The 25,624-nt window shown below is 46.4% G+C and overlaps 1 protein-coding gene across 3 annotated transcripts in view; it reads left to right on the top strand.

The window, feature by feature from the left end:
* ZC3H18 (zinc finger CCCH-type containing 18) overlaps positions 1–20,438 on the top strand; it is a 1,042,429-nt gene extending 1,021,991 nt beyond the window's left edge. For all 3 annotated transcript variants that reach the window (XM_069636029.1, XM_069636019.1, XM_069636037.1), the window contains exon 18: positions 19,201–20,438. In XM_069636029.1, the coding sequence (XP_069492130.1) occupies positions 19,201–19,723 (523 nt within the window). In that variant the 3' untranslated portion in view covers positions 19,724–20,438. The remainder of the gene's footprint in view (positions 1–19,200) is intronic.
* The last annotated feature ends 5,186 nt before the right edge of the window (positions 20,439–25,624 follow it).

Genomic DNA, 25,624 nt, shown 5'->3' with positions numbered 1-25,624 from the left:
AACACAAATCAAACATCTGGAAGCCCTACTTACTACCCCTCAAGGGGTCAAACGTGGTAAAGGCAGAGGCCCCAATCCCAGAGGAGCCACAGCCTCTGGTCAGAAATGACCACCAAGTCCAAGTCCCCTCCCATGTCTCCCCGGTCGGGGGGCGATTAACATCTTTCCTCAAGGCATGGGAGGTGATAACTTCCGACCAGTGGGTCTTAAAGACAATTGCCCACGGTTATTGCGTGGAATTCGCCCGACAGCTCAGTTCAGACCGCCACGCTCACGGCGCCTTTCACCGGACCATCTGGAGATCCTGATCCAAGAGGTGGAAGCACTGCTGGGAAAGGACGCCGTAGAAGCCGTCCCTATTCTTCAGGTAAACAAGGGTATTTATTCAGTGTACTTCCTTGTACCCAAAAATGATCTCACCATGCGTTCTGTTCTAGATCTGCGCCCAGCGAACAAGTTTCTAAAACCCCAGAAGTTTTGCATGGTAATACTGCAGGAGGTGATCCCATTGGTGAAACAGGGGGACTTCATGGCAGCATTGGACATGAAAGATGCATACGTTCATATTTCAATGTTGCCAGCGCACAGAAAATATCTAAGGTTCATGATCCAGGACAAACACTACCAATTGAAGGTACTCCCCTTCGGCATCGCCTCGAGGGGAGTACCAAAGTCCTGGCAGTGGCAGCAGCACACCTGTGCAGACTATCAGTCCCAGTTTACCCTTATCTCGACGACTGGCTCATTACGGGGGACTCGTTCGACGCTTGTTTTTCGAACACCGAAAAAACAGTAGATCTCCTCTTCAGCCTGAGTTTTTCAATCAACGAAAAGAAATCCAGCTTAGTCCCCAGTCAAAAAAAACTATTTCTGGGAGCGCTTATTCGGACGGAAGACGGCCTGGTCTTCCCCTCCAGCGAGAGGGTTCAGAACATGCTCTCTCAGATTCCTCGATGGTGATGGATGGATGGCGTCATATATATATATACTTGATTCCCCACGCGCGGCTGCGCATGTGTCCCATTCAAGAGTGGCTCAACAGCCAGTGGTGTCAGGCCAGCGGACAATGGAAAGATCTGTTGTCTCGCCAGCCCTCGTTCTCTTTCTGCAGTGGTGGTCAAGAGAAAACCTCTTGAAGGGGAAGACCACCACCCCTGCAGTGGAAGCCACTCTCACGACAGACGCATCTCTCACGGGGCAGGGGGCTCACCTGCTTCAGCAGACAGCACACGGAGTGTGGTCCCCTCAAGTAGCGTCCAAATATAAACTTACTGGAGCTACTAGCGGTGTTCAAAGCATTGAAAGCCTTTCAGGTGCAACTGCAAGGGAAGACAGTGCTTACAGCAATGTATTACCTGAACAAACAGGGGGTCACTCACTCTCCAGGACTATCCAAGCTGTCCCAAAACATTTGGACATGGGCTCTCAAACACCAAGATGTTTTTGTTGTCCCAACATGTTCCAGGGGAACTCAATCTTCTGGCAGACATACTCAGCAGAGATTTTCCTCTGCCAGAAGAATACGAATGGCGACTGCACGAAGACATTGTGTCCAACGTCTTTGCAGAATGGTGTTTCCCAGAGATCGACCTGTTCGCTACTCAGAACACCCAATTCCAAGACTATGCCTCCAGGTAACCCCAGAACCGATCCAAGGGGAACGGTCTCTGGATAACTTGGTCGGGGAAATTTGTCTACCCTCCTCCCTCCACCCCCCGACTCCCCTTCTCAACAAGATAGTGCACAAGATGCACTAGGAACCAGTTACCATGATACTGGTGACCCCCATGTGGGCCTGCCAACCCTGGTTCGCTCACCTGATGGAAATGTCCCTCTCCCCACCAGTCAAGCTGCCCTGCCCGTACAACATGGTGGCTCATCACAGGGGGGAGACCCTACACCCCTGCCCACAAACTCTGAACTTGGCAGACTGGCTCCTGAGATCATAGAGTTTGCACACCTGCAACTCCCTCAGAGACGCATGGACATACTCGGGGAAGCTAGAAAACCTAATATACGTTATTGCTATGCCAGCAAATGGAAACGTTTTGTCATCTGGTGCAATTCCAAGGGTGTCAGTCCCATTGATTGCTCGTTCACCCTCACACATTGTGTTGTATCTAACCCACCTATTGGACTCTGGGTTAGTCTTCAATTCCCTAAAGGTTCATCTGGCTGGTCTGTCAGCCTACACCACATCACAACAAAAAGTACTGTGGTGGAAAATACCAGTAATTAAAACCTTTATAGAAGGGGTTAAGAGGATTTATCCTCCCATCTCTCACCCAGCCCCTGGATGGGATCTAAATGTGGTTTTGACCAATCTCATGGGAGCTCCCTTCGAGCCTATGCATAAAGCAAGTCTGAAAGACCTGATTTATAAGACAGCCTTCCTAGTGGTTATCACTTCTATCAGAAGGGTTAGTGAACTACAGGCTCTTTCGGTTTTAGACCCCTTTGTTACAGTCCACAAAAATAAGGTAGTTCTGCGCACAAATCCCAGGTTTGCGCCCAAATTCATTTCGAAGTTCCATGTGAACCAGTCAATCGAACTACCCACTTTCTTCCAGAACCCTACTAACATGGCCAAAAGAAGCCTTCACACACTAGACGTGCGCAGGGCAGTCATGTTTTACCTGGAAAGAACTAAACCACTAAGGAAGACTAAACAATTCTTCCATTTCATTGGCAGCTGGTAGAGAAGGGGATCCTGTCTCTAAATCGGCTATCTCAAGGTGGATTGTCAAATGCATCACACTGTTACACTCTTGCTAAGAGAGAACTGCCCTTCAATCCTAGAGCACACTCTACTCCAGGCACTGCGGCATCCATAGCATTCATTGCAAATGTTCCTCTTGAGGCCATTTGCAAAGTGGCAACCTGGAGTTCTGTACACACCTTTACAAAACACTATTGATTAGACACTCATTCTAGGTCTGATTCTCAGATGGGACAAGCAGTACTAAGACATCTTTTCTCTACTGTTCCTTCTCACAACCCACCTCCAACTCCGGGTACTGCTCGCTAGTCTATGCACAGCATGTGATTCTAAGCAGATTAACAAGCATAAGAAGACATGCATTACTCACCGTAATAGCATTTCTGATGATTGTATCTGCTTAGATTCACATGTGCCCTCCCTACCTCCCTGCTCAGGGTGGAAGGAACATAGACGTCTTACTACTTTGTCTTTATGTACTCGCTCACTATAGCCTTGGGCTCCCTCATGGCAGAAAAAATACAATCGGAGGGACCTCAGCGCGTGAGGGATTTTGGGTACTACACACATCACGATAGGGATGGTGTTAGACACGCCTATGCCGACATCCCCTATCGGTCCACGAAAGACCAGATGCAATACTCCGCGGTCACCACTGGATGTCGGACCATATGCACAGCATATGAATCTAAGCAAATACAATCGTCAGAAATGCTATTACGGTGAGTAATGCATGTCTTTCTCTTCCCTTTCCTGGCGGTCAATTTTCAGGGGCCGTGATGAGGCTGGTCCCCAGCTAAGTTATTGAGCTTAGTACACCCAGGAGGGCGAGTATTATCCCTGCTTAGGTAGTGGTGTTATATTATCATTCCTGCTCCTTCCTATCTATTTACTGTTGGTGGTCCATTGCTGCCTGTGTTTACGCGGTGGTCCGGTTGTTATTGCTAGTTCATACTTTTCCTTCCTTCTCGGTTGATCTGTGGATGTTTTTTGGTATGATTCGATGTGATTCATCTTTTAATTGTAAGTGGATACGTTGTAGATCCATATAGCCTTACTTCTTTTAAGGGTCGATGGCTTGGGGAATCTGGATAGGTTCCTCTTAGCCTAGTTCCGCTGTGTATGTCCTTATGGGCATTCTTTCTGGTTATGGGGTGGGGTGGAAGAGCCATGTTTTGAGGAGTTTCCTGAATTATAGGTGATCTGTTGTTTTCGTAGGATTTTTGGTAGTTCGTTCCAGGTTTTTGGGTCGAGGTGACAAAGAGGATCCTCAGAGTTTTCTCTTGTTGTATGATTTGGGTTCCAAACCGATGCTGGATCTGAGTGGCCTTGTATTGTGATGTACGTTTAGTTTTCTTCTACGGAACGCTGCACCTTGGTCGTGGATTGCTCTTTGCGTTATGCACATTGATTTGAACTTGATCCGCTGTTTGATGGGTAGCCAGTGTAGCGTATTCAGCACTGGTGAGATGTCCTCTTCGAGGTAGTTTAAGGAGCAGTCTGGCTGCTGCATTTTGTATGCTTTAGAGTTTATTTAGGAGTTGTTCAGGCATGCATACATATAAGCTATTAGCGTAGTCTAATCTGGACATAAGAGCGATGACAGTGGTTGTTTTGTTGGTGACTGAGAGGAATGGTAGGATCCTTTTAGCTGCTCGCAGAGAAAGAAGCATTTCTTGGTTGGGGTGTTTACTTGTGGCTATAGAGTGAGTTTGTTGTCCATCAGGACTCCCAGGTTTTTTTCAATCGATGATGGGGCTGGGGTTTCACCAAGTTCTGTTGGCCATGGGATGTAGAAGTTGTCTTCTCCGTTTTTTTTATGATCATTATTGCTGTTTTGCCTGGGTTGTGTTTGAGGTAGTTTAAGTTCATCCAGTTGTATATTTCACGAAGGCAGTTCTCTAGTCTTGAATTGTCTTCTTGTGAGTCTTGTATTTTATAGATTTGTGTGTCATAAGCGTAGTTGTAACTGGTGAGGTCATGTCTTGCGATGATTTCAATTAGCTGTGACAGGTAGGTGTTCAATAGTAGTGGCAAAAAGGATGATCCTTGTGGGACTCTGCATGACGATTCTCGTGGGCTTGATTTGTAAGGTTTCATCCATATTATTTGTTTGTTAGGAAGGATCTGATCCAAAGTAAGGCATTGTCAGTGATTTCGAATTCTTCCAGTCTCATGATGAGGATGGCGTGGTTAACTGTGTCGAATACCGTGGAGAGGTCTAAAAGTATTGGAGCGGTGCTGCAGAGTATTACAGTTGTTGTTTTTGAAACTCGAAAAGGGACGTTGACGGGCAGTGCCAGTAATACTATCCTAGTGTTACGTCCACTGTACCCATGATCCCTCACGCGTCGAGGTCTTTCAGATTGTTTTTTTTCCGCCATTCTAGATGGATGCATATAGCGGAGTTCCTCTTTCGGCGTAAAGCCATTGACTATTTAAATTATCAATAGTATTTCTTTCTATCCTTTCACCGACTTCCGAAACCTCACGCCGGTGAAGACCAGAGAACTGCCCATCGAACGACTACCGCGATGGACCGTTCAGCCTTGAATGGCCGCCCCGGCCTCGGCCCACACAGTAGGGAGGGAGGGAGAGGTCATTTTAGGCTGGATATACCCCCCTTCCAACACTACTTTCGCCCAGCTGCCATACCCTGTAATTATGGAAAATACACCTTTTAAATTCAGCCCCAAGTGTAATAGCAAATTCCTGTGGGTAGACAAACCTTTAGTTTGTAATTTATCTCCCAAGAGACCACGTCAAATCGTTTTGTCGAGCGTGCAGGCTCTTCAAGCCAAAGACGTTAAAGGACCGCTCCACAAAGCGCTGGGCTCACTACGCCAAGCAGCTCGAGGCCATGGAGGTAGAAGGTGCCTTTAGCGATGGCACCGACGCCGTCCTTTCGGACCCCAAAGGACAGGCCGGCAGCCATGTTGTGGGGACTACACCCGGCGGCGGCAGTGCTACAAAGACACTCCACTAAGCACATAAGCCCAGGTCGAGACTGGAGACATGGGTCGAAAGATCGACAACGTTCGACGCCCAGGGAAAGGACAGCTGAGTCCCAGTCCTCTGGGCAATCTCGCTCGATCGCCACACGACAGAGCCCAACAGTCGAAAGAAAGCAAGGGTGTCGCTTGCAAAATTCCCTCCGAAGGTCGATTGTCCGCGGACGAGGCCTCGGCCCTACCCACATTCGAAATTCGACCCTCGGTGTCCGATAAGGTGGCAGACCCCAAAAAGTCAGTTAAAAACTCCTCTGGGCTCCGGGGGGGAAAGGGGGTGGGGCATCACAAGAAGACCTCCAACTCCTCCTAGGGACAAAAGCCCTATTAGGGAAAAATAACCCTCAGAAGGAAAAGCCAAGAGAATCCAGGCCCATAGAGAAACCTGTAGAATCTAGGCCTAAAGTGGTTCCTCCCACAGATGAGGATTTAGGACTTTTCCCCTCAATCTGTGGTAATACCAAGTTCCAAGGAATGGTCTTCACAAGACATTGACAGTGTTAGGCAGAAACCTGTGCAGTTCCCTCTGGGACCACTGCAAAAGATTTAAGACTACAGGTGTTGGCAGTAAACCCACTTGGTAGCAGTCTGCACCGCACAGATTCACTGTGGTAGCTGTGGCTGAGCAGCCAGACTTCCCTCAAGAAGAGTTAGGCAGTATACAGAGAATACAGAATAGGTACAGAGACACAGTAGCACAAGCAAACACTAACCAGAGCTAGGTGTAAAAGTATAAACTTATTTATTAAAGGTACACTCATAAATTACACTAGCACACTAGAAAAGATAAGAACGTCAAACACAGTTACTATTACTCATATGTACATCCCTAATCATTTGTTGGACAATTCTAAGTTAACACCACTTATTTCCAACCAGAGGTGGGCGCTTAACATTAGATGGTACTCCAACAAGTATTACCAAAAGGGAGGGAAAGGCAGAAATAAAGAGAGCAGTAAGGTAAAACACTTTTCACATAAGGTTAGCAAAGGCAGTCAATGGTGGAACAAGGAGAATTAGTTCGGGGCCCGCTTTAGAGGGAGCCAGGCGAAAAATGTGCCCAAGATCACACAATGTCATCAGTCTTTGCAGGTGAGAGAAAAAGGTTTTATTACGGTTCTGAAAAGTTTAGTTGGGGTGTCCCAGGCCTACCCAGGTTCGAGAGCCGAGGGCTAAATCTACCCCGTACAATCGGTGGCAAGGGAGGCCGGGCGGATCACAGTACCTTTAAAAGTGGAAAGATTCCTCCAGCGGTGGTAGTCGTTCCTGGTAGTGGGTGCAAGTCGCGGCGTCGTCCCGAGGAAGAGGTGATCTCGACGGGGAGGCAGTCTGCAGGTCGTTGCACTACCAGGGATGAGGCCAGCCGTGGAGTTTTTCGGTCACAAAGGATTTTTACCCCTCTTTCCCGGTTGAGGTAAAAAGTGGTATCCCGGTTGCCGGGGTGCTTGGCACAGGCAAGGCGGCCACGAGATGCTTCGGGACGGCGAAAAGAAGGCAGCAACTGGTTGTCCCCACCAGTTAAGGGAAGAAGACTCTCCGGCGGGAGATCTCCTCTGTCGTCGGAAAAAGTGGTGAGACGGTTCTGCAGGGCTTCACCGGTGGTGTCGTCTTGGCAGGTCGGCTCGGCTTCTCCCTTTTCGGCTTCTTAGGTCCTGTGGCGACTTCTGAAGTTCCAGTCCCCAAAGCCCTGCTTTTATGCAGCAAACCCCCATTCACCCAGCCTAGCTGTCACTCAAACATGCTAAGTGGTGAGCCGGCCGGCTCACCACTTGGGCCAATCAGGACGGAGTGCGACTTGAGTTACCAAGGTAACTCAGTCCAGGGTGCCTAAATCCCCCTCCACCCCTCCTAAGTACCCCAGACAGAGTGGCACCACTTTGGAGGGCTTCTGTGGAGAAGCCCGCCAAAAGTGGAACAAAGGGCTCCACTTTGGGTCAGAGTTACAGAGGTGAACACCAACGCCATTTTAGAATCAAGTTTTGGCAAAAAATACCAACCGGAGTTATAATAATAAAGAAATAACCCGGCGGTATGTTCAAGGCTACCGTAAATAAATAAATAAAGGTATTAGCCTAAAACAATGGGAAATCCCATAGGAAAATATTCGTGGTTGAATATAAAAAGTAGTTTCCACTGCCACCAGCCAAAACTCGATGAGGGGGGACAGAGACGTGCCCCCTCGACTAACAGACCCCGGGGCAATGGAATTGCCCCGGCCAGTACGTCCACAATATGATGGTTTGTACTGGTTCTGTTCAGGATTTGAGACTAGTAAAGTCAATGGTGACTTTACAGACCCTGGGAGACAGTAGTCAGTCCCAGGGTATGGAGTCTATGTTGGGGGGTCCCTAGGACACCCCTGGGTTACGGCACTGAGGGTGCTGTGTAACCCATCCCACAAAAACACATGAGGCCCTATGGAGTAAAAGACCCCATAGCCCATTCAACACAAGGCAAACCAAAGAAACACACTTCAAACATGTCCAAGAGTGAGGGTAAAAGAGTCTCACTCTTGGCAGGAGAGAAAAATAAACCCAGATAATCCAGAAAAGCTGCTGGGGGACTCAATAGGTTAGGAAATTCAGCCTAAACAGAGAATTCTCCCTAACACAGCGTAATGAAAAGAATGACCTTTATGGCCAGTTTTTTTCGAAAAGACCCCTGATTACATTCAGAGCTTCAACCCCACTCCCCCCACCACAACTCCATCTGCTTCACAAGCCTCTGCCTGATCTACTCCCTTGGTCTTGTTGAAATATTCCTTTACAGAGTACAGTCCTAGATCTCTATGATCCAGAATGAGACCAAGAAGATCGCTCCTTTGTAGAGGCAGCTGACCCTCCGTTTATTGATGAGGATACAGCGGACCCTTACTATGGGGATGACTAGGACCAAGAGGCCAATATGTACTCTATAGACTCCCCTCTTAACCAAGACACTCCAGTTGTCGATTCTCCTATTGCTAATCAACCCCTCCTTAATGAGATGCTAGCCAAGGCAGCCGAGCACTTTCAGATTGACACCCAGGAGGTACAGGAGGATAAAGACTTTGCAGAACAAATCCCGGGGGACAAGACAGTAGCACAGTTTATCCCGCTACTGAGGTCAGTGCAGCGCAGAATACAACCATCTTTAGAAGCACCTAACCTCACACGGGCTGTAAACCCTTGTGTAGAGAAATTCAGACCTGCACCTTCAGACCCATTATATATTAGAGGGAAGCTGAAGCCAGACTCATTAGTTGTGACTACAACTAGAAAAGGAGCATGCACACCCCTTGCTTCCTCTGAGACTCCGCCTGTCAAGGAGAGCAAGAGGATCTACGCCATGGGTAGGAAATCCGCCTCCTCTGCGGCTTATCAGACAAGAATAGCGAACACTGCAACACTTTTGGCCAGTTACAACTGCCACAAGTGGGAAGAAATGTCGGCTTTATTTTCATCTGCCCCAGAGCCACTAAAGTCCCAGTTAGCACAAGTGGCTGCAGAGGGGAGGGCGGTCTCTACCTGTCTTCTTAAGACCAACTTTGATGCGCTGGACAATGCCGTAAGAGCCATTGTGCAGGGGACTATTAAGAGGCGTGAATGGCTGCGCCAGTCAGGGTTCAGACCAGAGACGCAGACCACCCGAATAAACATGCCTGTTGAATCAAATGTGCTCTTCGGTAAGGCCGTAGAAGACTCCTTTAAGACTGCAAAGGGCGAGTATGATACTCTTAAATCTTTGGGTCAACTAGCCAACAAACCTTCCGGGCAGACGGTTAGTGGTAATTGTCTCCGTTTTCGAGGCCAAAAGTCTCAACGAGAATCCAACTAGTCAAGGCCAAGGTTCCTTCTGGGGAAATAATCAAGGCCAATCCTCCGAGGGATATCCTAGAGGACAACACAGGGGTCGTGGTCGGGGAAGAGGCCCTGCTCGAGGTGGCGCACCAGCTCCAAAGCAGTGACATTCCGCTTCAGGTGCCCTCCCATGGTTCTCCGGTAGGACGACTCATTTCCAGCTTCACCCACGCATGGGAGGGAATCACCTTAGGCAGATGGGTGCTGTCCACAGTAGCAGGCGGATACTGTATAGAACTTCTCCAACATCCCCACGATCACCCCCCACGACAGAAAACCCACTCAGAAGAACATCAGCGTATACTTCTCGAAGAGACAGCCACACTGCTATTAAAGGACGCCATCGAAGTCGTCCCGGCCAACCAGGTAAACCAGGGTATTTATTCCACTTACTTCCTTGTGCCAAAGAAAGATCTAACAATGCACCCAGTATTAGATTTGCGCCCTTCAAACAAGTATGTCAAGCCACAAAGGTTCCGCATGACTACGCTACAAGAGGTAATTCCTCTACTAAAAAAGGGGATAACATGGCAACATTGGATATTTTCATATTTCAATGTTCCCAGCGCACAGAAGATTCTTGCGTTTGAAGATAGCGAACCAGCACTACCAATTCAAGGTGCTGCCCTTCGGAATAACCTTGGCTCCAATGGTATTCACAAAGGTACTGGCGGTGGTAGCAGTGCACCTGTGAAGGGAGGCAATCCCAGTGTACCCTTACCTGGACGACTGGCTCATTACAGGGGAATCACCCCTGATTTGCAGACAATACATTCAGAGAACAATCAACCTTCTCTTTCAATTGGGCTTCTCCATCAACAAGAAAAAGGCAAGCCTAGTGCCAAGCACTTCAAAACAGTTCCTAGGAACTGTCTTAAACACAGAAGAGGGGTTGGTCTTTCCATCGGAGGAAAGAGTACAAAATGTGTTACTGCAAATACCACATTATCAGGCCGGCCGCCAGATAAGGGTGCGCAAAGCTATGTGTTAAATGGGCATGATGGCGTCATGCATTTACCTGGTTCCCCACGCGCGCCTCGCATTACTCCCATGATGGAGTGGTTGGAAAAACAGTGGACTCAGGCAAGCGGTCACTGAGACGAACTAGTGGTCGTTTCGCCAACACTTGTACAAAATCTTCGCTGGTGGACAAGGGAAAATCTAATGAAAGGAAAGCCCTTCTACGATCCAGAGGTGCAGGCGGTTGTCACGACTGACTCCTCAGTGGCGGGTGGGGGTCTCACTGCCTTTACCACACATCTCAGGGTCTGTGGTCTCGCACTGTAGCTCAGAACCACATCAATCTGCTGGAACTTCTAGCAGTATCCAAAGCCCTTCCGGCATTCAAACCCCATTTAACAAACCTATCTGCGCAGATCCTAACAGAGAGCACTACAGCAATGTTTTACATCAACAAACGGAGGGGTACACGGTCTCCAGATCTATCCAAACTTGCTCAACAAATTTGGAAATGGGCACTCAAACGAAAGATGTTCCTGTCGTCACAACATGGTCCAGGGGAACTCAACTCTAGCAGACTCGTTGAACAGAGACCCCCCTACCAGAGGAACACGAGTGGCGTCTACACGAAGGAGTCGTAGAACACCTCTTCTCTCAATGGGGTTTCCCCACTATGGACTTATTCGGCACAAGCGAAACAGTCAATGCCCAGAGGTTCCCCAAGCCAGGCTCCAAGGGGAACGCCCTATGGATGAACTGGTCAGGGAAATTTGCTTGAGCTTTTCCCACCCAACACCTCTCATGAGGAAAGTGGTGAACAATATACACAAGGAACCGATGACGCTTATCCTAGTGGGCCAGACAACAATGGTGTTCACATCTGCGCAAACTGGCGATGTGCGACTCCATCAAACTCCCGTGCCAGTACAACCTATTCACACAGCACGAGTGACTAATAGTGCACCCGCACTCAATGAACTCGCCATCTCAACCTGCCACAGAGATGCATGGATATCTTGAAAGAATCAAGAAAACCAAACACTAGGCACTGTTACTTTGGCACCAAATTACAAATCTTCTCCATTTGTCAATCTAAACAGATCAACCCCATAGAATGTACTCCATCGCACATTCTAATTTATATGCTCCATTTGCTAGATGTAGGGTTAGTATTCAACTCCCTGAAGGTTGAATAATAACCCTTTTGTTAATATTCAACCTTTGGCGGCTTTGTCAGCCTACACGACCTCTCATAATAAGGTCTCATGGTGGAAAGTACCGGTCATCAAGGCATTTATGGAAGGAGTAAAGGGACCCCACCCTTCAATTTCTAACCCGCCGCTAGGTTGGGACCTCAATATGGTACTGGCTAAGCTCATGAGACCTCCTTCCGAGCCTATGCACAAGTCTGGTCTCAAACACCTGAATTATTAAACTGCCCTCTTAGTGGCTTTCACCTCCATAAGAAGAGTTGGTGAAATTCAAGCATTGTCAGTGCAGGATCCTTTCTTTGTTGTACACAAATACTAGCTGGTTTTACATACTCACCCTAGATTCTCCCCTAAATTCATCTCCAAATTTCATGTAAACCAGTCGATTGAGATACCGGCTTTCTTTCAGGAACCCAACAGGCTCAGCTGAGTTAAAACTCCACATACCTTGTGAGGAGAGCGGTCCTTTACTACGTAGACAAGACCAGACCGCTAAGAAAAACAGATAAATTGTTTGTCTCCATAGCGCCAGGCAGAGAAGGTGACCGCATTTCTAAGAATGTCATCTCTAGGTGGATAGTCATATATATCCAACTGTGCTATTCCCTGTCAGATAAAACACTGTCTTTTACGCCCAGGGCTCACCCCTCTAGAGGCACAGGAGCCACTCTGGCTTTCATTGCAAATGTCCCCTTAGACAGTATTTGCAAGGCAGCTACATGGAGCTCTGTACATACTTTCACTCGGCACTACTGCATTGGCACTCATTCCAAGACAGATACACAAGTGGGAGAAGCGGTTCTAAGACATTTATTCATGAACCTTCTCACATCCCACCTTCTTTTTCTTCCACTGCTCGCTAATCTATGCACAGCATGTGATCTAAGCAGATTCCACAAGCCTCAGAAGGGATACATTATTCACCGTAATCGTATTTCTGATGCTTGTATCTGCTTAGATTCACATGCGACCCACCCTTCCTCCCCTCGGAGAGAAAGCGCATGGATGCCTATGAGCTTGTCTGATACCCATCTACTTGGATGCAACTGTACTCAAGCTACACCTCATGCTACCTCATGTCAGAAAAATAACAATCTGAGGGACCTCGACGCTTGAGGGGTCATGGGTACAGGGGATGTAACACTAGGAATAGTATTACTGGCACGCCCTGCTAACGTCCCTTTTTGAGTTTGTAATACATAAACTGTATTACTAAGAAGATACAAGCATCAGAAATACGATTACGGTGACTAATGTATTCCATATAAGCCGCACAAAAAGTGCTCTTCCTATGAGATGAGCAACTTAAACATAACTACATATATATATTTCCAGGAGTTTAGCTGGGTAGGGGATGTTGGAGATAGGTCTGTAGTTGGAGAGGTCTTCTACTTTTCCTGCTGTATCCTTGAGGAGTGGCTTAATGTATGCTGATTTGAAGGCTTGTGGCACTCTCCCTATTTAGATTGATTGGTTGAGGACGTTCCTGTAGTATTCCATTGGTGTTCCTTGTGAGAGGATTGATTTGTAAATATCAGGGGGGGAGGGGACATCCGCGGGAGTGCCTGATTTGTTGCTTTGATTTACCAGTTTGATGAAAGTCTCCACTGATATGCGGGAGGTTTTGGAGTTTGTTCTGGGGTTCCTTGCATCGGTGGGTGTCTTTGGTGTTGTGATTGCATGGTCTGTTGGATGGTCATGATTTTTTAAGTGGTCTGGGAGGTGACTGCATCATTTCTTTGATTTTATTGGAGTGTTGTTGCAGCCGGGTGGGTTTTTTATTTCGTTTATGATTTGGTGCTTTGAGGATTCTGTTGTCGTAGTATTTCCTTTTTGATTTTTCTATTTCCTTTTTGTATGAACGGGTATGTTTGAATTATTTTCCGGAATCTTTATTGATCCTCCATTCTAGTTATTTTTTTCCTTTTCATGGCGCCTAGTAGTGGGGTGAACCATTTTGCTGTTGCTTTATTTTGGTGGGATGGATTGAAAGGTTTTTCTTTGACGATGTTGTCGATAGTTGTGGTGATCCAGTTGTGAAGTACATTTATTTTAGTGTCTAGGCCAACTTCGCCCATGGTTATTGTTTGTGGTTTGGTGCTCTCCAGTCGTTCCATTGGAGTTTTTATGATTTTCCAGTTTCTTTTCATGATGATCGGTAGTTTTTCTTGGTTATTGGGGAGGGCAGTGTGATTACGAAGGGGATGATGAGGTGGTCGCTCCAGAGGATCTGGATTGGTGGCGCTGTGGTAATTAGTTTTCTGTTGGCAAAGATTGTGTCTAGTGTATGTCCTGCCGTGTGGGTTGCTCCTTTGACCAGCTGGTGTAGTTCCTTTGACCAGCGGTGTAGTTTCATTGTTAGTTGGCTGGTAAGAGATTTTTGTGAGGTTGTGGCACTCCCGCTCCCTCCTTTCCTGTAGCCCTCTTGCTGGCCTCTCTTGACGCTCTTCCTGCTCCCACCTGTGTGGCTAAAAACCTCGGGGTCATCTTCGACTCTACACTCTCCTTCTCTCCTCACATCTCTAAGAAGTCACACTACCAACTACACCTCCTGAGAGTTATTCTTCCTTTCCTCTCCTTCCCCCAGAAGCTCACTGTCTCCACAGCTCTGGTTCTCTCTAAGCTGGACTACTGCAACAGCCTCTTTCTAAATCTGCCTGCTTCTACTCTCCGCCCTCTGCAACTTATCCAGAACAGGACTGCGAGACTTGTCCTTGGCCTCAAGCCCAGGGATCATATCTCCCTAGGACTGAAATCTCTACACTGACTCCCTGTGGCTGTGAGGATTAAGTGCAAAACCCTCTGCATCGTCCACAAGGCCTTATGGGGCCTAGGGCCTCAATACCTTCAACTCTCTCTTCCTAAATACCTTCCTTCTCGAGCTCTTCGTTCATCTGCCTCAAACTCCCTCAGGGTCAGTCGCTTCTCCAAGCAACGAGTTGGTGGTAGATCTTTCTTCGGTTGGGCCCTCCCTCTGGAACAGCCTCCCTGAAACTTGAGGAGAATCATCTTTGGTTCAGGAAGCACCTCAAAACCTTTCTCTTTGCTTCTGCTTTTTCTCCTCCTCTCCCTTGCTGACTTCCTGGCTGACACTGACTTTGCACACTGGCTGCCCTCTGATCTCGGGCCCAGGTCCCCCCCCCTCACTCCCCACCAGTCACACTCCTGCACTGCCCTCTTGGCAACCCTGCACTTGGGCACTGTTCTGTATCCCAAATGTCCCACTACCGGCACTTGACACCTGTTGTCTGCACTTACCCTTGCACTTGCTGTACCTTACCTATTGTTATTATTTCTTATCCCATGTACTGCACTGTCCTCTCCCCCTTCCCATGCACTTGCACGATCTGAATGACACCTGGCCAGTAGGATTGTTGTCTGTCTTCCCTCTGTCCCCCCTCCCTTTCCTCGTCGCGCCTTGAAACACCTGTGTATAGGCACGTTATAAATGCCATATAATATCGAACCAGATGTTGAAGTTTCTGAGTATAATCAGGTGGTTACGCTCAATAGCTAGGTTGCTGATTGCTTCTATGAAATTGTCTACGAAGGCCGCATCATGCTTTGGTGGTCTGTATACCAGTATGAATTTCAGGTTTGTTCTGGGATTTGTTGATGGACGTATGATTAGGGTTTCGCATTTGTTGATGTTTAGTGGGTCTTCCGCTTTAATTTCCAAGTGTTCCTAGTGGATATTTGCCAGTCTGCCACTTCTTTTGGTTTTCCTGTTTACTTTGATGCACTTGAAGGTATCGGGCAGGCAGTTATTGAGGGTGATCTTGTAATCTAACCATATTTTGGTTACGGAAAGGATGTCAATGCCTCGTCACTTAGGAGGTCGTAAATTTCAGTGGCGTGTTTGGACATTGATCTTCCGTTAATTAGATTGCATTGGATCTTTTTGGTGTCATTTGGTTTATTTGTTCCCAGTTTTGATTTGTGGGTGTTCAGTTGGAGTGTTTTTATGTTGGCTATGAGCAGTTGAGATTCTGTGAAGGCGGCTTCGTCGTTGAATCGGTCTGTGAGATTGATAATTGGGTTGCTGACTTCTATTTTTTTTTCATCTCTTGTCATTTGATGTGGGTATCGATAGTGCCCTTCTGTTTTTGAGATGTAGGGAGTAAGGGGGTTGGCGTCATCCCATTCTCCTCTTGGGTCCACTCTTCTTTTGTTCAGGTTTTTTTTTAATCCGTCTGAAATGTCAGTGTCGTTGAACTATCTAGGTTATTTGGTTGGTGTGAGGTACAGCGTAAGGTATAAGGATTTTTCTCTTGTGATGTTTGTTCTGTCGATATTATTTTGCGGGGTGTGTTCTGTATTGAAGGCGTCTTCTGCTGGGGGCGCTTGAGCTTGTGTATCTGTATTATTTTAACTGTGTCCCTTTTCTCTTTGTCTGCGTCAGATTCTGCGTCGGGACATTTTGGGTCTTTGGAGGGAGGAGTTGGTCTTGGTGTTGGGTTTATAGGGGCAGTTTTCCAACTGTGGTGTCTCGTGCCAGGCTAGTGTTTATTTTAATCCTCATTAGTTGTTACGTCTGGATGTTTTCGAAGGTCTTTTTTCAGTCAGTTGGGTCTTGGGTCAGTGGGTGCTTTTCTGTCAGTTGGTTTTAATGCTCTGAAGTTGTTCAGTCTGGATGTTTTTCGGGGGTGTGTCTTTGTTCAGTCAATTTGGTAGGGGTGTTCCTTTTACAACGGGGGGGCTGTCCTGCAGGTATTGTAGGTTGTAGGGTGGGGCGTCTGGACATGGGCTCTGGGTGGAGGTAACTGGTGTGGGTATTATGGTAGTAGTTACTGGCTTTGGTGCTTGCTGGGTTTCCTGGGTGTCAGGTTCCTAGGATTCAATTGTAGCGGGTACTGAATACCCGTATGACTGAGAAGCAAGAGGTGGAGAGCTTATAATTTTACAAGTGGTTTACAATGAGATTGTATTCTTGGGTGTGGGGTATCGGATGTCTGAAGCGATGTAGGTTTCGGCGGGAGCCAAAAGATGATTGAACCGCTTGATTTCTGATCCTTGGACAGTAGCGGGTAGGTCCAGTTCTGCAAAGGCCGGCAGTGATCAAGAATGCAACCTCTAGCTATTGGGGGACGGGTTTGGCTTCACAGATGGCAGGAGCTGATAAAGTATAAGGTTGGGGACGCTTGGGTGACAAGGGAGGTTTAGGTTTGAGGGAGGAAGTTGGTAATTAACGCCCAATTTTTAAGACGCCTAGATATCGGGAGGAAGGTTCAGGCCTGTGAGTGGCCGGCAGCAGTTGAACACCTACACTGGAATACCTGAATAGCGGGAGAGGCTCCGGCCTCAGTGTAGCAGGTTTAGGGTATGAGATGGAGGTGGGGACACCTAGAATTGGCTTGTTTAGTGGGAGAGAGGCCTAAGTTTCAAATTCAGTTTCAAAAGTAATTTCAAATGCAGTTTCAGGTGCAGTTTCAAATGCAGTGTCAATGCAGTCTCAAAATGCCAAATGCAGTTTTAAGTTACAGGGGGCACACTTGGAGGGCTCGTGTATAGTGGGAGAGGCCCAAGCTTCACAATGCAGTACGATACGTGAGGTTTCTTATGATGGTGTCAGTATATGTTGTAGATAGAATAGATTGTTCCTACCTTATCCGTTGATGCTGGTTGACGGCGGCCTATTTTGTATTGAGTTGCCAGGGTGCTGGGGCCTGTTGCAACTGCTGTTTTGGTGGGATGACTTTGCAGCCACTGCTAGTTGGCTGTAGTGGGGTATGTGGGTTAGTATTGCGCTCCTGGTGCAGAGCTAGCTAGGCGGAAGGGCGTGCTTATTACGTGGAAGTGCCACAGAAATGGCGGAAGCCGTGATTAGGCTTGGGGAGTTCTAGTGGCAGGCCCCTGGCCTCCCCTACTGACACCTGCAGACACTAACTGGTGCCGCTACTTCAGGAGCCGCCCTTTTCCTTGGCCCTTGGCCCTTCGCCGCAAGGCTGCACGGGCAGGTGTGGGGGAACCAATCGGGGGAGGGGTCGGGCTTGGGGAAGGCAAGCAGAGGCATAAATGCACACACGCAAAGGGGCTACACAATTACTTAAATATAATGAGGCTCGCTACAATTTAAGGCTTGAATGGACTAAATCTTACTTTCTGGAAACAAGCTGGCGGGAGGGGGGGGGGGCTGGGCTTGGGGAAGGCGAGCAGAGGCAGAAATGCACACGACTGTTATAGACTGTAAATATTTTATTTTGAGATATAGGTGTTTCTATTGCTGTCTTTTTATTATCGGGTGTAACCTTTGTCATTTGCTGAAATAGCTTTCATGAATAATACCGAGTTCTGCGCGTTGGAGTACAATTGGTTAAATATATGGGCTTTGCATAATGGGAGTTAGGCATTAAACTGGGACACATATCTGAAATATGTTATCTGGCATGCCGTGGTGATGGAAGAGATAGGAAAATGTTTGTAGGAGAATGGAGATGATAAAGCACAGGTAAACGTTAGAACCCTGTAGTTAAATACAAAAAGAGAGCAGCAAATTCAACAAAGGGATAAAATCTTTAAGTGTGATTTTGCTCAATTTGGTTAGAAATAGAAAATTGGTTTTCTGGGTTAACACACACTGAATTGCATGGTTTTATTTGGTCCTGCAACGTGCAGGTTTGCTGGAAGTTCACTATTTTATTCCAGATCATCATTGTATGTTCTCTCTGTTTGGGTTTCTTAGTTCTCGCTCTCTTCCGTTTTCTTTTGTATTATGCCATAATTTCTCTAATTGTACCAATTAATTCATGACTGTAAAGCACTTAGTTGCAGGCGCTATAGAAGTAAAATAAACATCCTATGTATTGCCCCTGCAACCATTTGACCTTTTGAAAACTCGAGACTAAGTTTTTCTGCAGTACATTTTAATTATGCCTTTGAAAACCCCTGCCACTCGCCTAGCACCCTGTTGCTGCTGCTCCTCCTAGTGAACTGGTGATGGCATGCTGTAAGAAATACTCAAATACTTAGTGGGGGGATGTTATGAAATAAGTGGTGCAAAGTGAAGGACAACCGGCTTGGTCATCACCATATTTGTTGAAGCAAATTTGCAGGTAGATTGTATGACTATAACAGTGTATCTATGATGACTGCGGGTAGACGAAATGTTGCTTTTATGGATTGGAATTGTAGATTTGGCACAAAATGTGGGTCATCCACCTTGCAGAATTAGTCAAAATATTTGCGCACTTGCCACCTCCACCCGCAGCAGAAATAGCACATTAAAATCGGGGGCAGATTTAATTCAGACACTGAGCATTTCACCGGACAGTACTAATTTCTACAGATTCGAATTGTTTTTTCTAAACCAAAGATTAAAGTATCAAGTTCTAATATATATTTGACTTTGATGTAAGCACGCAGATTCCAGGTTTTCTATGTGAAATGGCAAACTTGCAATTTCCTTGCATTTCTAATATAATCTGTGGATCTTCTCTCCTCCTCTCCCCCACCCCCCTCCACAGGAAGCGCCCCTTGTCACCGCCGTCGAAGAGTACAAGCAAGAGTGCCAGCATACCAATTAAGTCCACAAGTGGGTCAAGCAAGACTGCAAGTGGGTCAATCAAGACGAGTAGTGGGCCAACAAAAAGCACGAGCAGTTCCAGCAAAGCCTCAAGCGGTTCCAGCAAAGTTCCAAGCAGTTCCAGCAAAGCTCCGAGCAGTTCCAGCAAAGTTCCAAGTGGGTCTAGTAAAGTTTCAAATGCTCCCATCAAGATTCCAAGCAGTCCCAGCAAAGTTGCTAACGCACCGAGCAAGAGCATAGGAATGCCCAGCAAAAGTGCAAGTGGACCCAGCAAGACTACAAGTGGACTTAGCAAGGTGACTAGTGTGCCTGGCAAAACGACTGATAGTGGCCAGATAACCACATCCACCGTGAAATCTAATAAGACTAGTACATTGACACGGCGCGAGGAGCTCCTGAAACAACTAAAAGCTGTGGAGGATGCTATTGCTCGGAAAAGAGCAAAAATTCCAGGAAAAGTATAACACACGGGTATGAACCTCTGAGCGGACTCCTTTGAATTCGAGAGACAATTTGTTGTTTTTATAAATAGTGTAAGAACAGCCAATTTTGGGATTTTGGAGTTGTCTTTCGGCTGCAAGTTCTTTTTAAAATTAATTAAGAAAATATAAAAAAAAAAATATCAGCATCTTGAAATAAACAAGGCAAATGCTGCCACATATGACTGAGACATCTTCAGAATCCACAGTCTTGTTCCTCCATTTGTAAGCACACGGCACCCAAAAAGGAGTGAGTTGAAGATTTATTCCACGCTCCTGTGTCTTGTCGATTTAATTTATGCATGGAGGAAACAGATTCCATGTCTGTAAATGATACTCCGCTGAGCTCCCATCCCACCCAGTGCCATGAGTTGTATTCTTGCTATCTTTGCTGTGTGACGTGGCTTCAGCAATGCAGTCCTTTATACTGTACAAAACAGATACCGACATCTGCTGTGAACTACTGGCATATCTACCTTCCCCACCCATCCTTCCTTAAGTCACACACTCCCAAGGAAAATATATAAGTCTGATTGGGAATTATGCCCGCCTTTTATTTTAAACATCAGATTTTGCTTTTCAAAGAGGACAACAGAATGGGAAATCAAAGGTATTGCTTGGGTGTATGTCCATTGAGGAGGGTCTGTTTATTTGAAGGGGGAGTGGGAGATTCTCCAGAAATAAAATATTTTGATAAACAGCTGGTATTGCCCTCTTTTTAATGGTGACGATATTTGTCATCGGGTGCAAAAGTATTATTTTGGTTAGCTTTCCTTTTGCCCAGTTTGAATGCAGCTCTAATAGGGTGGTTACAATTGGTCTGTTGAATAAACTGTCATCAAGGTGTTTGAAGAGATATCGTTGGATTGACTGTGTTGTGCACTTCGAGGGGTGTTTCGTTAGCCCCTAATTTCAATAGTCCTAGAGATCATTAATTAAAATTAAATGACAAGTGTTCCTAGTACGTCCACAGTTCACTCAGTTGCTGCTTAATAGTGTGTGTCATGTATCGATTAGAATGTGGACACCTAGAACCTGCTAGCTGCCTATAACCCCCTATACACCGCTTGCACAGTGCAGAAGATGGAAACCCACCATTGGAAGTTGAGTAAGTGGGGCTATGGGTTGTGGTACTTTGCCTGGAATGGGGAACCCCCAGCCCCTTATTACATCCCTCCACATCATATTGCCGGACTGCAGGAGCAGAGTGCACTTTCTCTGATCTGATGGGTCTCTCAGCAGCTATAAGGTATTGAAGAAAATACTTGCGTTTTTGCTGTGCATCTTCCTAATCATTTTGTTTATCCTTGTGAACGCGGCGAGGGACCAATCTTTTGACCAGGAAAGAACTAGACTTAATAGTCCTTATTTGGTGATGCCCCTAGTCCTGCACAGACAAACCACCCTCTGTCCCCTTTCTTCACCCATGCACAACTCCCATAAGATCTCTGAATATTCCCATTCTGGTTACCATGCACAAGTTGGAGCCCTTACTAGACAGCAGGGGTACTTTTTTCGCTGTCTTTGTAACAATGATAAATACAAGTTTAGAGTCCATCCTGTGATTACACATCATTTAAAGCATTTGTAGAAAACCTGGAGTTTTTGCATTCTAATACAGAGCATTCAAAACCAGGGCTAGAATCCCATACAGAACCCCGTTTGACACTAGCGAAGAGGCGTCTGTTTCAAGGGGAAGTTGAGAATGGCCGTTCTTCCTTTGAAGCGCCAATACCCCTCTGTTAACGTCTGATTTCCGTCTCTACCGGAGTTCCAGCATTAACCCCATTTTCATTCTCTTTGCCACGCTACCCTGATCACTTGGCAATTAAGCTAGAAAACAGGGATCAGTATGAGGAAATAAAACTGTTATTGAAAATGTATGTGAGCGTGGCACTTTTTCTGGTATTTTGGTCAAAACCTATATGTGTCAGTAGCATGCCCAGAAGCAAATGATCTAAATCCTTGTCACGTTGCACTGCTTCAAAACTCCAATTCCTGCATACAAAACTATTAGTCTGAAATGTAATGTTAATTGCAGCTGTCTGAAGTCACTTGATTTCTGGGCAATACAGCATCACAGTAGACAACCTTGGTTAATTTTTGTGCTTAGCTTCTTGTATCTTTCTATTGTATTTAAAAGGTAAAGAGTAGCAATATGTTTTTCATTTATTTTATTTTAATTGTCTCAGCCAATCAGCTTTTCACAATGAAAAAGAATTCATCTACAATTTACAGAATAAAGAAGCAAAAGAAAATGAAGCAAATTAGCAAATTTTTTTAATCTAACCTTCAGTTCGCAGAAAAGAAAAATACAATGACACGTTTTTAAAATCAAACATTCAATTCATAGTTTTGACCATTTCTGCCTAAAATATAAACAGGAGAGAACATCAAGAAAGAGGGAGAACCATACAAATCAGGAGCACCTACAAAGGGGTGAGAATTCTAAGGAATATAACATCTGATTTGAACTCTTAGGAGGCCACAAGCCTGTAATAATTGGTCAACATGGATCGTTAATGAGGTCTCATGGCTTGCTATTAACCTCTCCCAAAACATTTTAGATGATAGCCATTCTTCCCGTTGCAGAAATTGCAGTAGGAATTTCACCCTCAAGTCCCAGGTGTCCCTTTACTCAATTAAGATATGTATAAGAGAATGGAAGCTAAGGACCTCGCAATATGGACAATACTTTTGTAATTCTCGACCCCGATCCCAATGGAACAGTACCTCCCCTGTATGTAGAAGGTTCAGTCATACTCTTAAAAAGGCCCACCTCACCTTCCAACTAGGGGAGTGTCAAGTACTGGGGCAAATAACCAGCTTTTTGGGCATAGGGTGACAACGATTTAGCCAAGATCAGCCTGCGCACATGGTCAATTGTGCCAATCCAATCTGCACGCTGTAGTGCATCCTTCACCTTCATTGAATTGGCCAATACATCACTTTCATAAGCTACCAATAGGCCAGCTACGACAAACTTGAATTTTGAAAGAAACGATGATGAGCACTGTCCAGGTGCCTACCAATATCCTCATGAAGTAACTTGGTCTGAGAAGTCCGACTCAATCTGAAAAGGAGATCAGCCTGCCATTGGCGTTTGACCTTAGGGACCTCAAGCATAGCTCATATCTCATGCTTGCCATTGGCAAGCTATGGGCGTGGCTCAGCACTTTTTTCCATATTTGTCCCTCTTGTCTCGGCCAGTTGGTTTCCCATGACAGAAGCTTAACCTCCATCCCCTCGAATTATTGAGATCACTTTGCCAATATAAAACTTAATGAGGGGGCAGTATGAAGAACTTACAGAATGTAACCAGGACATTTCACATTTGAGCTGCTAGTAGTAGTACAAACTTTCCGCTACGGTCCGATTGAATTTGACTTAGCGAGGGGGGTGGGCATGAAGAACGAAACCCAGGTATACCACCTCGGTCACGACAGGCCTCTTGAAACCATTATTTTTTACTTTGAATGGATTGTGTCCTCCCACGTATTCCACATCTTGTGATAATTTGTTATCTCCAGCTTTGCTGCTTCGGAAAAAAAAAATTCTCGGCAGAGGGCGCTGTACTCGAGGTCGTGGCATCGATTGTCCCTCGACGTACTCCGTACTCTGTCGACGTCACTGATGGTATAAATAGCTCGAGCTGCGCCCGTTGCTTCAGTTCTGTTTTCTGATCGCTTCGCTATCGAACGGCAAGCTTCTATTTTCTGTGAAGAAAATGTCGTCATCTTCGACACCTTCGACACCCAGGACTGGGTTTAAGAAGTGTGCAGATTGTGGATCTAAGATGTCGATCACCGATCCCCACCAGATTTGTCTCTGGTGTCTCGGTTCCAGTCACCAAACCGAGGACTGCGGGTCCTGCCAATCTATGACCGAAAAAGCTCTTCGTGAGAGGAGAGGTAAACTGTCGGTGGGGAAGGAGGCCTCAAAAAAGGTTTAGTCAAAAAGACACAAGAAAGCGGCTGATTCTAAGGAATCGGATCGCCATAGGTACTCAGATCTCGATCTAGGAGTAGATCGAGACACTCTTCGTCATCATCGAAAAAAATGAAGAGGAGACATAGATCTCCCTCATCATCATCATCTTCTTCAGAGTCGACCGAAGAAATTCGTTGTCCAACTAAATCGGATTCTCCCAGTAAGTGGGAAGAATTCCGCAAAAAGATGATGGTTTTCGAGAATGCGGCCCAACCCCATCGAAAGACCCTCGAAAAAGCCATACCCCTAAAGTCGCTCCATTGGATGACAAAGGGAAGTCCAAGGCTACCATGGCTAAGACCAGAAGCGTCGAGGAATCCAAAAAACCTCGAGTCGACGTAAAACCGTCGAAGACTCTTCAAGAGTCGGGCACTTCTCCAGTGCCATGCAACAAGTCGTCGAAGACTTCGACAACTTCGTCAACGCCCTCGACGTCGATAATTTCGACTCGAAAGCCAAAAGCATCCTCGACGCCATTATCGAAGTCATCTTCGAAGACCCCTTCGAAAACATCGAGGGATTTGCCAATTCCTTCGAAGCAGATGGAAGAGGAAGAAAGGAGATTCACTCCTTTGCCCAGGTCAGACTTTTTCAAATCTGTGTCAGCAATCTATGAAGAGTCTGCTTCAGAAGAAGACGAGGTTACTCCTTTGGGAGTCACTTATGGTACAAGACAAGTTCCTGAGGAACTTATTGACTGGAATCTAGAATGAGACCGGAGTGATACGCTACATTCTGCAGTGGAGTTGACACATCCCCAGAATTAGAGTTCGACAAACCTGATCCTGCAGAGCATGCAGATGCTGGGTACAGGGGTCTTATGACCAGGGTAGTTGAATATATGGGTTGGGGTAATACTTCACCCATTTTTGAACAAGATGACATGACGGATATAATCGTCAAAGAACCTCAGAAAGATCCTGTTCTCCCTTTCCACAGAGCCCTCCAAAGGACTGTGGAGAAAAACTGGGAGAAGCCAGAAATTATTGCTGCTGCAGAAACCACTTTTCCAAGAAAATATAGACCGGCTGGAACGGATCCTGAATATTTGAATAAACATACGATTCCAGAGAGTTTAGTCATTCAGGCAGCATCTACTTCAAAACAAACTGCTTATCCAACTATCCCTCCAGATAGGATAAAAAAATGGATGCCTGGGCACGTAAAGTTTTCACATTGGGCAGTATGGCACTTAAGTTGGCAAATGTCAGCTGTACCGTAGCCAGGTTTACCCATACCCTGTGGGACTGTATTTCGGCGGCGGCTGATCATATTCCGGAAGGCGAGGAAAGGGAAGGCTTCCTGAATATAGTCAGACGTGAAGGAGGCAATGGGGGAATGTCTCCAGTCAGTAGATCCATGGCTGCAAGCGTTGTGCTACGCAGATTTGCGTGGTTGAGGAAGTCTGGGTTTGCACCGGACGTGCAAGCCAGACTTCTCAACATGACCTTTGATGGCTCAAGGCTCTTTGGCAGAAAGGCTGATGAAAGCCTAGAAAAACTTCAGACCTTGAAAGCGGCAGCTAAATCACTTGGCGCCTCTTTGCGCCAGCCTCTAAAACCATATTCCGGCTCATCTTCCTGGATGGGTCGTTCTTTTCGATACTACTCCTCTTTTGGTAGAGGAAGAGGACAGACGTCTCAAAGGGGTAAAAGAAACTTCCCTTGTGGAACATGAGGAAGAGGTGTAAAATCAGCCTCAGGAGCGGCATCTGTACCCTCAGCCACTCCTGCAGCCGCCTCCAAATCCCTCCGAGACCTTGTTACACAAAACACTAGTGGGAGGCAGTATCTCTCAACATCTGAGGGAATGGCGGGGCATTACCTCAGATGCTTGGGCACTGGAAACAGTAGCCCAAGGTTACTGTCCCCCCTTTCTAAAAAGGCCTCAATCATC

Source organism: Ambystoma mexicanum, chromosome 1q (genome assembly GCF_040938575.1).
Source record: "Ambystoma mexicanum isolate Mex_15411 chromosome 1q, UKY_AmexF1_1, whole genome shotgun sequence".
Classification (NCBI taxonomy): domain Eukaryota; kingdom Metazoa; phylum Chordata; class Amphibia; order Caudata; family Ambystomatidae; genus Ambystoma; species Ambystoma mexicanum.
Note: the sequence above shows the minus strand (reverse complement) of the source record. Positions and strands in the feature narration are given on the sequence as shown.